Genomic DNA, 15,189 nt, shown 5'->3' with positions numbered 1-15,189 from the left:
TGAGAGCAGCGGCGTTCGGGCAGAGTTGTCAGTGTTAACAGACAAGCAACACTGCATGAAATAACCACAGAAATCAATGCGGGACATACACTGAACATATCCATCAGAACAATGAGGCAAATTTTGTCTTTAATCAACTATGGCAGTAGATGACCAATGAGAGTGCCTTTGCTAACAGCAAGACATCACCTGTAGTATCTCTCCTGGGCTCATGACCCTATTAGTTGGACCATAGATGACTGCAAAACTGTGGCCTTGTCAGATAAGTCCTAATTTCAGTTGGCAAGAACTGATGATAGGGTTCAGGTGTGGTGCAGAACCCTCAAAGTCATGGGCCCAACTTGCCAACAAAGCACTATGCAAACTGGTGGTGGCTCATTATGGTTTGGGTTGTGTTTACACGGAATGAACTGAGTCTTCTGGTCCAATTGAGCAGATCAGCGACTGGAAATGATTATGTTGGGCTACTTGGAGACCACTTGCAGTCATTCATGGACTTCATGTTCCCAAACAACAATGTCATGTCACTGGGCTCCAATTGTGTGCAACTGGTTTGAAGAACATTCTGAACAATGTGAGCAAATGATTTAGCCACCCACATGACTCAATAACAATCCCATCAAACACTAATGGGACATAATGGAGAGGTCATTTCACACACAAAATCCTGCACCAGCGGCACTTTCGTAATTATGGACATCTGCAGAGGCAGCACAGCTCAATATTTCTGCAGGGGACACCCAATGACTTGTTGAGTCCATGCTAAATTGAACTGCTTTACTGTGCTGGGTGAAAGGATGTTTGACATGATATTAAGAGGCATCCCATGACTTTTGTCACCTCAGTGTAGTATGAACACCAGTAAACTGTGACAAATATAAATAGCTTAGGTTGCCTGTGTAGTCAGTGACAGTTTAGGAGATCAATACTTAGCAAGAAAGCAGGTTTCAGCTGAAGTAGGGAGTAAATTGATCCAGGTTGAAAAGTATCACTATGAGGTAGCAGTTAAATGTCATGTATATACACAAAGGATTAAAATCAGGTCAATTGATGGGAAGGAAGTCAATGAAAGAAAATTATAGAAGATCCGATATATTTTGAAACTGCAGAGCCAGAAATTTCCCATAACTCGTCCTAAGGACAATACATTTCTGCTATTATTTCTAAGAGCATTTCTGGGAACACTGTCATGGTCACAGCTAGAATGCAGAAAAATTAGAATTTCAAAGGAGCTGCTATGCAGTTGGGGCAAGCGTGTGCTGAACTGAGTGACGTAGACCAATCACAAAGATTTGATACATACATCTAATCCAGAAGAAAGTTCTGGTGATAAGAGGCACAGAAGCATTTCCAATTAAGTCACTAGTCCAGTTGAATATCATAGGGGATATAGCAGTCAGCCTGACTACTTTTAATTATACGTATACAGGTTGGTCAGAGACAGTCTGAAATGCTTGTAAGGGTGTTTCGGGGTAGGTTGTGGTGAAAAATAATTGCTAAGAAAAAAATTTGATAATTGTGTCATTTCTGAGATAATTAGCATTTAAGGTAGCCAATTAGGCCATTGTGCACGCAAATTCAAGTGGCCTGACAGAGACAAGGTCACCAAATGAGGTTTTTGTTTTGTTTCTTAAAATCGGGAAAGAGAATGATTCAAAAATTGGACATGGGTTGGTAGCAGGAATTGAACCATAGCTAAAGGACTACAAGTCTTGTGTGATATCATCTATCTTATAAGAGTAACTAACACTATTTGTATTTGGCAAACCACTTGAATTTGCACACACAATGGCCTGATTGGCTAACTTCAATGCTAATAACTTCGAAGCGGTGTTAACATACTGAATTTTTTTCTTAACAATTACATCTCACCCTACAACATCCTTACAAGCTTTTCAGACTGTTCGTGATCACCTTGTCTACAAATAAGTTAAAAAACCTGGAGGATGAGATTAAGAACAAATAGTTAATAATCCCACAACCCTGTGATGTTTTCCTTTGTTACTATTCTCTAAAGTATTATTCTACTCATTGTCTGTTCTTTCTCTTCTTTCCTTTTCATGATGGTTAGTAAAAATAACAATTGTTCATTTGTCATGCTTACCATCACTGAAATACTACCTAAACTTTGGATGTTTGCAAAGCACAGAGATATGGTTCAACACAATGGAAGAATCAAATCCATATTACTACCATGAAGAGGTAGGAAATGGGAACTTTGTAATTAAAAAATGGAGAGCTGCATGAAGTGATGAAAATTCATGGTATTATGAAGGAAAGATCTGTGAGAGAAATAGACAAGAGAGAAGCACTACATGAACAAGATTTGAGGAAAACACTAAAAGGTGAGTAGTGGATCCTGACTGTCATCAATAGAATGACTGCCAAGGATCATTGTTACAAATATGACAGCACTATTAAAAAATGTTCTTCTCAAGGAACACACAGAATGCCCAAAAAAGATCTGTTAGCCCCAGGTCTTAATTGAGGTACTTCAGATTATGTTTGAGGCATTAACTGATTCAGGGAGCATGGTTAGCATTGCAAATAATGGCATCGCTTTAAGTAAAACAGAATGTAAGTCTACACCTGTATTCTCTTAACACGTTAGGCCTAAATTTTTGAATGTTGTTGATCATTACACATCAAAACGATGACAATACTATATGAATATTTGTCAGTATTCTAAAACTCATGTTTACTTAATCTTTCCACCTGTAAGTGGACATTGGCTACAACAACAACCAATGTGAAACATGGATAAATTGAACACAACAACCAATGGAAAATAAGGATATAATGGTAATATTCTCATATAGAATACAGATGCTGAAGAATATGTCTTACAGTGACAACATAGATCAAAACAAGGTGAGAAATCACTTCAATATATTGCATTGTATTATTCTACACACAGTATTAGCATGCTTACATTACCTAAGGCTCCGAAGAAATCATTTCCTAGGAAGGGAAACCCTGGGCGATTAGCCAGAACAATCATCCTGAAGTCTGGGTGCAGAGCGATGACCGAGCCACCAGCAGACTGTACTCTTGGATCACCATGTGGCACAATACGGCGGCCATCTGATAAAATCATTTCACCAGATTCTACTAGTGTCTGAAACAGACATGATACAATGTTTAATTGATTTGAAGCCCTCTGTTCACACTTAACACAATCACAGAACAATGCTTATACAACAGTAAGCAATATATGCCAGCACCTACCCTCAGAAACTAAAGGATGGCAAGAACACAGAAACAGAATGTGCTATTTCTTTAACTTCTAAATTAGCAAATTCTTTTTCAAAATGTTACAGCAGAAGGATTAATATGAATAGCCCCTTGTAAGTCTGAATGGATGATGATGATGATGATGATGATCCCAGATGCTGATATGTAAAATCTGGAGTGCAATCTTTCTTATAACTTGTCAAGTCTAAAACAATTCTGGGCCTCTGTACGAGACATGGTGGAAATCTGCCCCAACTTTGATGTAAAATGTTAAAAACAGCCACACCTACCTCTAAAAGGCAACCCTTCATGCAAATCCCATAGAACCTGATAGTTCAGTGTTGAGTATAAAAGAACTTTCCCATTTGTGACTGAGCAACAGCATTTTATATGCCTGTCACACTACGAGGAGTCATCGCCTGATGTGAAGTGGTGACTTGTTAGTCTCTGTGCAAAGGCACAGTATGGGGCTGGTTCTAAATATCCCCTTTCCCAGCTGTATTCCTTCATAATTTTATAAATAAGAAGGTTGTGCAGATCCACAGAGCTGTGTACCCATAATCAAGCTGAGGTACACAAAGACCCTGTAAAACTGAAGCAAACAAGTTTGGTCTGCTCCCCATGAACTGCAGATAAGACATTTTAAAATACCTAGTCGTTTTTGGGACTGCCTTTTCAGGCCCATGAGGTGTGGAAACCTTGTAAGGTTGAATACAAATGATTAAAAAGAACACTTGCTGACTTTTCCATTGAAAAATAAAAATCCCTTTGCTCTGATCATTCAGCTGACAGTGGAAGAGTTAGTGGCAACCAGTGACTTGTCGCTGTACTGCCTGAGGAAGAACAGAAGACAGAAAAGTCATCAACAAACAAAGAACACTGAACAGGACACTTAACTCCTGACATTATACTATTAATAGCTACGGTAAAGACAGTCAGACTTAAAACACTAGCCTGAGGGACACTGTTCTCTTGCTCAATGCACTCAGAGAGGATATCACCAACTCAGTATGTAAAATAGTGTAGTGAGAGGAAGGACCTATGACAGGAAGACATTCTTGAAAACCCCATTCACATATCTGTCCAAGGATAATTTAACTTGTTATTTTAAATCCGTCTTGATTGCAAATTTTTTATTTTTTATTATTCATATGACCGGTTTCGGTTCATGACGTAGCATGTGAAAGTTGCTGAATTGGACGGGTTACTCCTGTAACTTAAAAATCAGATCTGAAGATGGTTCTGAATGAACCGAAACCGGTCATATGAATAATAAAAAATAAAAAATTTGCAATCAAGACGGATTTAAAATAACATAAAATCACTGATTGCTGTTATCCCATAAGACATTATGTCTGTTTTTGCAAAGATAATTTAACTGTAAGTAGTATCGTAGGCCTCTACAACATCAAAAAATATATCGACAATGTTCTGCCAATGCAGGAAAGCCTGTTGTATGCTTTCATGAAAAGGGCTGCTGATGAGCATCACAAGTCAGCATCTTTTATCCTGATAATCAATCAACCGACATTGCCGGAGTATATTGTTCCAGGCTTACTCTAAATTACAGTCAGACCATATGTGTTTTGTTATAACCTTTAATCACTAATAAAGTGCGTGGAGATACAAAAGTAGAAACACTAGCGGGTTACATGTTACTAACTCCGTATCTGTCATTCGACTGCCGGGCCATGACATGCGGCCAGCGCCGTTCATAACCAGGTGGCGCTCCCGCGCTCGGCCGAGCTGCGGAGCGCCTCTATCGCCGTGTTCGCGTACTAACATAGCGGCACTTTTGAATGTCGTGGCACTGTCACAACACTTTTCCCCCCTTGAAAAAAAAAAACGCTCACTTTCGTGGAGACACGGACAGTGCGGAGACATCCATGGCCTCTTGGGAGGTCCCGAGAAGATCCCGCGGAGAGACACGAGAGTAAGGTCGAAAATGTCCAGGACGGAAGCTGGCGCGTGGAACGTGCCTCCTGGACGAGATGATGGGTGAAAACTCCGGAGCAGCATCCATAGGTGTCGTGGACCTGGGGGTGTGCTCCAGCGAGATGGGTCCCGGAGAAGGCGGCGTCGCGACTGGGGCCGGTTCCGGCGTACTCGGAAGCGGTAGCGACGGCTGCGGCAGCAACACGCCCGGAAGATCGGCAGCAGCGACAGGACTGGCTTCTCGGGCTGGTGGAAACGAAAAAAGGGGCGGTGGTACCGGCGTGGCCACCACTCGTGGGCGCATCTGGTCGTAATGGCGAACAACCATGCCGTCGTCCGTACGTATTTCACAAAGCCGGCGGCCGCGAAGAGCCTGGACCACCCCTGGAATCCATTTAGGGCAAGATCCATACCCCCGTGCCCACACGTCGGCGCCCACCAGGTATTTTCCCGCACTAGGGGACACAGTACAAGGCCTGACAGGGTGAAGCAGATGCAGTAGGGTGCGCGGTTGGCGGCCATGCAAGAGTTCAGCAGGGCTGCGATCACCCAGAGGCGTGAAGCGATAAGAACTCAGAAATTGCAACAAAGCGTCATCTGTGGAAAAATCACTAAGGAATTTTTTCATTTGGCTTTTGAAAGTGCGGACAAGGCGCTCGACCTCCCCATTCGATTGCGGATGGAAGGGCGGTGCTGTAACATGATGAATCCCTTGTCCAGTACAAAAATCACGGAAGGCCTGCGAAGAGAACTGAGGGCCATTGTCCGTGACAATCGTGGATGGAAGACCTTCTAGCGCAAAGATTTTTGACAAAGCCAGCGTCGTCGCCGCAGTGGTGGGCGACGGACAGCGAACAACAAACGGAAACTTCGAGAAGGCGTCAATCAACAGTAGCCAATAAGTGCCGAGGAAGGGGCCGGCAAAGTCAGCGTGCACCCGTTCCCACGGCTGCGCCGGATCAGGCCACGGAGAGGGCAGAGTACGAGGCGCAGCCAGTTGTTGAACACACTGATCACACGCAGCGACCATGTGGGCGATGTCCGAATCGATACCGGGCCAATAAACGGGCCAGGGACTTAGTCCGAGAAATCCCCCAATGGCCCTCATGCAATAGTTTGAGAACAGCTTTGCGAAGAGAGGCGGGCACCACAACCCGTGGAGATGCGCCATCCGTGGCCAGAAGAACAACACCCTCACGAACAGACAGACGAAGGCGCAAGGCATGGTAGTTGCGAAGGGGATCCGACGCCCGGCCCTTGGTCCTGTCTGGCCAACCCCGCTGAACAAAACCGATCACCTGACGCAAGACCGGATCCTGCGCAGTAGCCGACGCGACCTGCGAACCTGTAAGTGGAAAACCCTCGACCGCACGACGTTCTTCCTCATCAATGTGGAAACAGAGGAGTTCATCGCGATCGAAAACCGGGTCGGGGCCCATCGGCAAATGCGACAATGTGTCAGCGTTGGCGTGCTGGGCCGTGGGGCGATAGTGAATCTCATAGTGAAAACGAGACAAGTATAAGGCCCAACGTTGCAGGCGGTGAGCTGCCTTATCCGGAAGCGACGCCGAGGGGCTAAACAGAGAGACCAGCGGCTTGTGGTCGGTGATGAGGTGAAACTTAGAACCATACAAAAAAACGCTGAACTTTTTCAGAGCATAAATGATAGCGAGCGCCTCCTTTTCTATTTGAGAGTAACGCCGTTGGGCATCGTTGAGGGTCTTGGAAGCGTAGGCGATGGGTCGTTCCGACCCATCCTCATACCGATGGGCGAGAACAGCCCCTAGGCCATACTGTGACGCGTCAGTCGCCAGAACCAAGTGCTGACCCGGACGGAATGTGGCAAGACAAGGCGCCGACTGCAAATGAGCCTTCAGGCGGACAAAAGCCTGCTCACACTCGGTGGACCAACAGAAAGGAACGTTTTTGCGTAACAGCTGATGCAGAGGATGAGCCACCGCCGCCGCGGAGGGAATGAATTTGTGATAATAAGCAACCTTGCCTAGAAACGCCTGAAGTTCTTTGACCGTAGACGGCCGGGGTAGAGCGGTAATGGCCGCAACGTGCTGTCGTAGAGGGCGTATACCCTCACGGGACAAGTGGAAACCAAGATACACAATGGAGGGTTGGAAGAACTGAGACTTGTCCAGATTGCACTTCAACCCTGCTGAATGCAGAACCCGAAACAGTGAACGCAAATTGCGAAGGTGCTCCTCAGTGGAGGCCCCCGTGACAACAATGTCATCCAGGTAGTTGATGCAGCTGGGAACGGAAGCCGTGAGCTGTTCCAAAAACCGCTGAAAAATGGCCGGCGCGCTAGCGACGCCAAATGGTAACCGCTGGTACTGATACAACCCACAAGGAGTGTTGATGACGAGAAATTCCTTGGAAGATGCATCCAACGGCAACTGATGGTACGCCTCCGATAAGTCAAGTTTGGAAAAGAACTGGCCCCCAGCGAGCTTGGTAAATAACTCCTCAGGACGGGGAAGAGGATAAGTGTCAATGAGGCTTTGAGCGTTGACAGTGGCTTTAAAATCACCACACAATCGCAGACTCCCGTTTGGTTTAGAAACCACCACGATGGGCGATGCCCATTCGCTGGAGGTAACAGGAAGGAGAATCCCCGAAGCCGTTAACCTGTCTATCTCAGCTTTGACAGGCGCACGCAACGCCATCGGAATAGGGCGTGCCCGGAAAAACTTAGGGCGAGCCGTAGGTTTAAGAGTAATGTGGGCTTCAAAATCCTTGGCACGACCCAGACCAGCAGAGAACACGGACGAGAATTCAGAACACAAGTCATCCAGCTGTGGATACGGAATGTCCTCAGATATGAGGTGCACCTCATCATCAATGGAAAACCCGAACAACTGGAAAGCATCATAACCGAACAGGTTTTCAGTGCCCGCATGATCCACCACATAAAACGTGAGGGGCCTAACAACAGACTTGTAGGCAGTGGAAGCATCAAACTGGCCAACGATAGGAATTTTCTGCTTATTATAAGTTCGTAGATTTCGCGTAACGGGAGACAAGGGAGGGGAGCCCAACTCCAAATACGTGCGAGAATTAATGAGAGTTACTGCAGAGCCAGTGTCCACTTGCATGCGAATGGCTTTATCCAGAACACGAACAGTAACAAACAACTTATTCGTTTGAGAAAGCACAGTTAACATCCATGTCCGATGCCTCGTCCTCGTCGACAGGGACTTTAGGGGACTGGCACACAGAAGCAATGTGGCCTTTTTTCCTACAGGAATTACACGTGGCCCAACGTTTTGGACACGGGGCTCTGTCATGCTGTACGAAACAACGTGGGCAAGAAGGAAGGGCGGAACGAACCTGCTTCTGTGGTTGCTGTTTTCGCTGCGAGCGTGGCGGCCCAACGCGACGTTGTTGACGCGAGTGCACCGCCGCCACATCGTCGTTTCCCTGTGAAACAGGCACATTGTCTGCGTCGAAAGTGGTCTGGACAGCGCCTACATCACACCACGCGTCTATTTGCGCACCAGCAGCGTGAGACACTTCAAACGATTGAGCGATGCCGAGAACTTCCGACAACGACGGGTTTGGCAATTGTAAGGCACGTTGCCGAACTTCTTTATCAGGAGCAAGCCGTAAAATAGCGTCCCGAACCATTGAATCAGCGTAAGACTCATGATGAGTGTCCGTGACAAACTGACATTTCCGACTCAGACCGTGTAGTTCCGCCGCCCAAGCCCGGTAAGATTGATGGGGCTGTTTACGACACCGGTAAAAAGCCACGTGGGCGGCAACGACATGGGTGTTTTTTCGGTAATAGTTAGACAATAAGTCACACATTTCTTGGAAGGACAGAGAGGCAGGTTCCCGCAGAGGGGCTAACTGAGATAGCAGCTGATAGATCCGTGGGGAAATCCAAGATAGAAATAACGACTTACACATAGGAGCGTCGACAACGCCGAAAGCCAAGAAGTGTTGCCGCAAACGCTTCTCATAATCCTCCCAGTCTTGAGCGGCCTCGTCATAAGGAGGGAACGGAGGCGGAGAAGTGGAAGACAGACGATGAGTAAGCGACGTCGACAACGCCTGAATAGCAGCCGTCAGCTGTGTTTGTTGTTCAATAAGCGCTTGCATAAGCTGTTCCATGTCTGCCCCGACACGAACACACAAGTCCACAACGCAGGGAAAAAAATATCCGACCTCGTCGCCAAAAAGTGTTATAACCTTTAATCACTAATAAAGTGCATGGAGATACAAAAGTAGAAACACTAGCGGGTTACATGTTACTAACTCCGTATCTGTCATTCGACTGCCGGGTCGTGACATGCGGCCGGCGTCGTTCGTAACCAGGTGGCGCTCCCGCGCTCAGCCGAGCTGCGGAGCGCCTCTATTGCCGTGTTCGCGTACTAACGTAGCGGCACTTTTGAATGTCGTGGCACTGTCACAACATGTTTAATCCTATGTGTTGCTGTGTCAACACTTCGGTCACACCACCTAGGGTTATAATGGTCAGGTAATGTGTGGAAGATGTGGCTTCACTTCCCACAAACCATGCATTTAAATGTATGAGGGTCACTCCAAAAGAAATGCACACCAGTTTTTTAATCCATTTTTTATTCTACATGTTTGAAAGTTTTACAGTGTATAGACACATCCTTTAGGAACAATATTTTCATTTCTCCACATAATTTCTATCCCTCTCAACTGCCTTATGCCATCTTGGAAACAGCGCCTGTATACCCGCACGGTAAAATTCTGGACCAACCTGTTGGAGCCACTGTTTGGCAACGTGTACACAAGGGAGTCATCATCTTCAAACCTGGTTCCATGAAGATAATCTTTCAGTTTCCGAAAGAGATGACAGTCACATGGAGCCAGGTCAGGACTGTAAGGCAGGTGTTTCAGTGTTGTCCATCTGAGTTTTGCGATCGCTTCCATGGTTTTTTGACTGACATGTGGCCGTGCATTGTCGTGCAACAGAAAAACATCCTGCTTTTGCCGATGTGGTCAAACACTACTCAGTTGAGTCTGAAGTTTCTTCACATATGCATCAGAATTTATGGTGGTTCCACTTGGCATGATGTCCACAAGCAAGAGTCCTTTGGAATCGAAAAACACCATAGCCATAACTTTTCCAGCAGAAGTTGTGGTTTCGAATTTTATTTTTCTTGGGTGAATTTGCATGATGCCACTCCATTGATTGCCTCTTCGTCTCTGGTGAAAAATGATGGAGCCATGTTCCTTCACTTGTCACAATTCTTCCAAGAAATTCATCTCCACCATTCTCGTACTGTTCCAAAAGTTCGCTGCATACTGTTTTTCTTGTTTCTTTGTGAGCCACTGTCAACATCCTGGGAACCCACCTGGCACAAACCTTTTTTAATGCCAACACTTTCAGTATTCTGCAAACACTTCCTTCCCCTATCCCAACATAGCGTGACGATTCATTCACTGTGATGCATCTGTCAGCAGTCACCAATTCGTTAACTCTCTGCACACTGTCTGGAGAGTGAGCAGTACGAGGCCTGCCGCTGCAAGGACAATCCTCAATATTGTCGTGCCCACTTTCATCACATAACCTGCTTGCCCACTGACTAACTGTATTGCAATCGACAGCAGCATCTCCATACACCTTTTTCAGCTTCTTGTGAATGTTTCCCACTGTCTCGTTTTCGCAGCACAGGAATTCAAGACAGCACGTTGCTTCTGACGAACGTCAAGTGTAGCAGCCACCTTGAAGACATGCTGTGATAGTGCCACTCACAGGAACAGGTTGAACTAAGTTTGAAAACAAGCAGGAAGGATGTATCTACATACTGTAAAACTTTCACAGATGCAGAGTGAAAACTGTATTTTTACAAAAATAGTATGCATTTCTTTTGGAGTGACCCTTGTATTTCCCCACCAATGTGCATCAATTGCTCCCAAGCCCATCCAGTTACTAACAATAAATGTCCTGTCTTCACAGAATGAAAAGAAATACGCGAGATTGGTCACCCAATGCATCCCCTACTCTATTGCGAAAGAGGGATTTAAGGGCACATAGCCACACACTTCCAAGAAATCACTGCTCTCAATATTGAAGAAGACTGTTGAGAAGATTTGTGTTAACTTTGACAACTGAGCAGAGCACTTCAACTCATATCAATAAATGTAGCTGCAAGGCTTGGTCCAACAACCAAGCCTTCCTACAAATTAAATATCAGAAAGAATAGCAGACCCTCATGGGAGTCATTTGAAGAGACCTGGCAAAATATTTCTGTTACAAAAGCTGTTCCACCATTCCCAAAATGCACGATGAGGATGAAAATCAATAGAATAGAACAATAAGGTCTGAAGCCATCAGTGTATGTTACTTGGTCATGTTTGATGCATTATGTGATGACCTTACTATCCATGGTATGCACGTCAATGACTGCCTGAGGGAATCCTTAAGTCTGTCAAGTAATCCCTCTCCCCTCCACTGCAAAATTTCCCCAACACGGAGGAATGTCATGGGGAAAGGTGGAGGAAAATGCCACTGTTAAGAAGGCTTCCAAATTTCATTGGAAACTGAATGGGTTGAGGACACATTTGGAGGAACTACGTCTATTGGTCAGGGTAGTCCACTGTGTGTCTGCCTTCAAGAGACACATTTAAATTCTCTGATGGCCCTGAGCTATGTGGCTACAGTCTCCACAAAAAGGATGACATTAGTGAAGAGAGAGCTAAAGGAAGAGTGACTATTTGCATAAACACCATCTACCACTTCTCGCTTCTCTCCCTCACAATAAGCCAAAAACCAGTCACAGTAGCAGTGCACGTTCATGTGCATAATATGCTGACAATCTGCTCACTCTACTTGCCCCCAAATGAGGTGTTACATGAATAGCCTCTCCATGACCACCTTACTCAGTTCTCATATCGCTTCGTCCTATGTGGTGATTTTAACACACACAATGTGCTTTGGACTCTGCAACATCCTGCTCCAGGGGTAGAACAAAGAAGAGTGTTCTCATATCCTCATGTGCATGTTTGTTAAAGGTGGGATGGAGCATGTGCTTCAGCACTGCAATTGGGTTGTTCACTGCTATTAATCTGTCACTATGCTATCCGCCCTTGGACACTACTCAGTGGGAACTGGTTGATGACTTGAACTCATGATCATTTTCTGTTTGGATTTGCCTATCAGATAGGATGGTGCCCAAACTAAAGCCAGTGCAACGGTTTTGCAGTAGGGCATACTAAACACTTTACAGCCCACTTAATGTGTCTGAACACTGTGAAGGTGTCCAGGTATGGGTGGATGATATTACCCACATGACCCATTATGCCACTGAAGCATCCATTCTGCAGTATTCATGCCAGCTGAAAAGGCAGCCTGTGCCATGGCGAAATGCCGCTCTGCGATCAGGACCAGGCCAACAGCTCTGCTTAGGTTAACGTGCCAACTAAACTACAGAGAATCTTGCAGCCTTTTTGGTAGTGAGCGAAAAATGTTGCCAAATTATTAGAGAGAGCAAGAAGAGATTGTCGCACCAGTTCATGTCCACTGTAAACTGTTCTCCTAAGAGTACTGTTATATCACGCATATGGAAGACCACTAGGATGATTCCTGGGAGAGGAGTGAGGTGTCTAATAGCTCTTTACTGCATCACAGCATGTGGGAAATGGAAGTCTCCAGACCAACCCACAAGATGCTGCCCAGTCTATGGCAGCCTATTCTGCCAGAGTTAGCACCAATGTCAGTCAGGATTTTAACTTTCCAAGACCACAGAATGGCTGAGTTAGGACTTCAGTTCCACCACTGATGAAGAATACAACTGCCTCTTTTCCACGTGGGAGCTGGATTCTGCATTATATGCATCTCATGATACACCATGCGGTCAGGTAAACTACAATCGTAATAACACTTCACAGTGTGTAGCAAAGAAATTTTTTCACTCTTTCTAACCTCATTTGGGTGTCAGGACAGTTTCCTGTCTTCTGGCAAGAGGCAATTTCAATTCCACTTTAAAGCGTAGCAACGACCACACATGGCTGAGTAACTATTGTAGTTTTGCCCTTGGTACCTGCATGAGAAAGACCTTGTTTGGATCTTAGAATCCAGGTGGCTTCTTAGTCACTTTAAAATGTGGTTTCAGGAGGTAACCTGACCTCAGGCTGTTGTCAATGTCAATATCATGGATAGTATGGTCATCGCCTAAACCGTCAAACATGAACAAGGTCACCTACGCTGATGGATTCAGACCTGAACGTTCTAGCTGTTGATTTCCATCCCCCGTTCTGCATTTTGGGGATGGCATCATGGACATTTTAACAGAAACATTTTGCTGGTTTTCTTCAACTGTCTTTCATAAGAGTGTGCTATTCTTTCCGATATTAACTTGGCAACCATCAGTATTTCAGTGGTAGGAAGGCTTGGTTGTGGGGCCAGAAGTGTGCAATTGCAGCTGCATTTATTGGTGCAGGTTGAAGAGCTCTGCACAATAGTCACAGTTCAGTGCCAACACTAATCTTCTGAACAGTCTACTTCAATGTGGAGGGAAATGATTTCATGGAAGTGTGTGGCTGTATGGTTTCAAATACCTCCTTCGCAATAGAATAGGAAATGCCTTGGGTGACTAACCTGTTGTATTTCTATCTCTTCCACGAAGACAGGACATTCCCTGCTACAAACTGGATGGGCTTGGGAGCAATTGATGCACATGGGTGGGAAAGTACATTTGAATACATGGTTTGTGGGAAGTCACATCTTCCACACATTACCTGACCATTACAACCCATGGTGGTGTGACCAAAGTAGCGACACAGCAACGCATAGGCTTAGGCACATATGGTCCAGCTTTAAGTTGGAGTACGCCTGATGCAGTACACTCAGGCAACTTCGGTAGATTGATTATCAGGATAAAATATGCTGACTTTTGAAGTTCACCATCAACCTTTTTCATGAATTTCGGTATGTCAGTGACACATTTGTTTTCCAATTTGTATTATGTTTCTTTGGTATCTATATCCATAATGTCCCGGCATGTTAGAACTCTTTTACAAAAACTTAGCCCAGTCTGGAGCCCACAATTAGTATCATATTTCCAAACAGTTTGACATTTAACAACTTGTTTAATTGTGTAGCTTTCAGTGTCTCGATCAGGAGTGTGTCATTTCACACACTCTTGATAGATTTAAGTTGCCTTGCCAATCCCTCTAGAGCTACACGGACGTACAATTTTTCAAAGGAACCTCCTAAACATCTAACAAACATAAATACATTATCCACCTCAGGATGTGGTTCATTAGTAGCATTGGTTTCTCTTACATTTACAGACAACTGGTGGACTAGCCAAATGACGTTTATTTGGAGTTTGGGTGCTAACACTGCCCAAGAGACCACAGACCATTCGAACCACAGATAATGGAAGAGGCTTTACACAGATCCCATGAGTGGTTAGGAATTTGTTTTTAGTCATCAATCTCCTGACGGGTCTCATGCGGCCCACCACGAATTCCTCTCCTGTGCCAACCTCTTCATCTCAGAGTAGCACTTGCAACCTATGTCCTCAATTATTTGCTGGATGTATTCCAATCTCTACAGTTTTTGCCCTCTACAGTTTTTGCCCTGTACAGCTCCCTCTAGTACCATGGAAGTCATTCCCTCATGTCTTAACTGACGACCTATCATCCTACCCGTTCTCCTTATCCCTGTTTTCCACATATTCCTTTCCTCTCCGATTCTGTGCAGAGCCTCCTCCTCATCCCTTACTTTATTAGTCCACCTAATTTTCAACATTCGTCTGTACCACCACATCTCAAATGCTTCGATTCTCTTCTGTTCCGGTTTTCCCACAGTTCATGTTTCACTACATATAATGCTGTACTCCAGACGTGCATCTCAGAAATTTCTTCCTCAAATGAAGGCCTATGTTTGATACTAGCAGACTTCTCTTGGCCATGAATGCCCTTTTTGCCAATGCTAGTCTGCTTTTGATGTTCTCCTTGCTCTGTGTGTCATTGGTTATTCTATTGCCTTGGTAGCACAATTCCTTAACTTCATCTACTTCA

General features: G+C 45.0%; 1 protein-coding gene across 1 annotated transcript in view; it reads right to left on the bottom strand.

Moving 5' to 3' along the window:
- Positions 1-15,189, bottom strand: part of LOC126412202 (von Willebrand factor A domain-containing protein 8) — a 251,832-nt gene that overhangs the window by 123,265 nt on the left and 113,378 nt on the right. The window contains exon 17 of the mRNA XM_050081684.1: positions 2,938-3,118. Coding sequence (XP_049937641.1) covers positions 2,938-3,118 — 181 coding nt within the window. The remainder of the gene's footprint in view (positions 1-2,937; positions 3,119-15,189) is intronic.

The sequence above is a fragment of the Schistocerca serialis genome, chromosome 7, assembly GCF_023864345.2.
Source record: "Schistocerca serialis cubense isolate TAMUIC-IGC-003099 chromosome 7, iqSchSeri2.2, whole genome shotgun sequence".
NCBI classification, from domain to species: Eukaryota; Metazoa; Arthropoda; class Insecta; order Orthoptera; family Acrididae; genus Schistocerca; species Schistocerca serialis.
The sequence above is the reverse complement of the archived record's forward strand: the minus strand, read 5'-3'. Positions and strand labels throughout refer to the sequence as shown.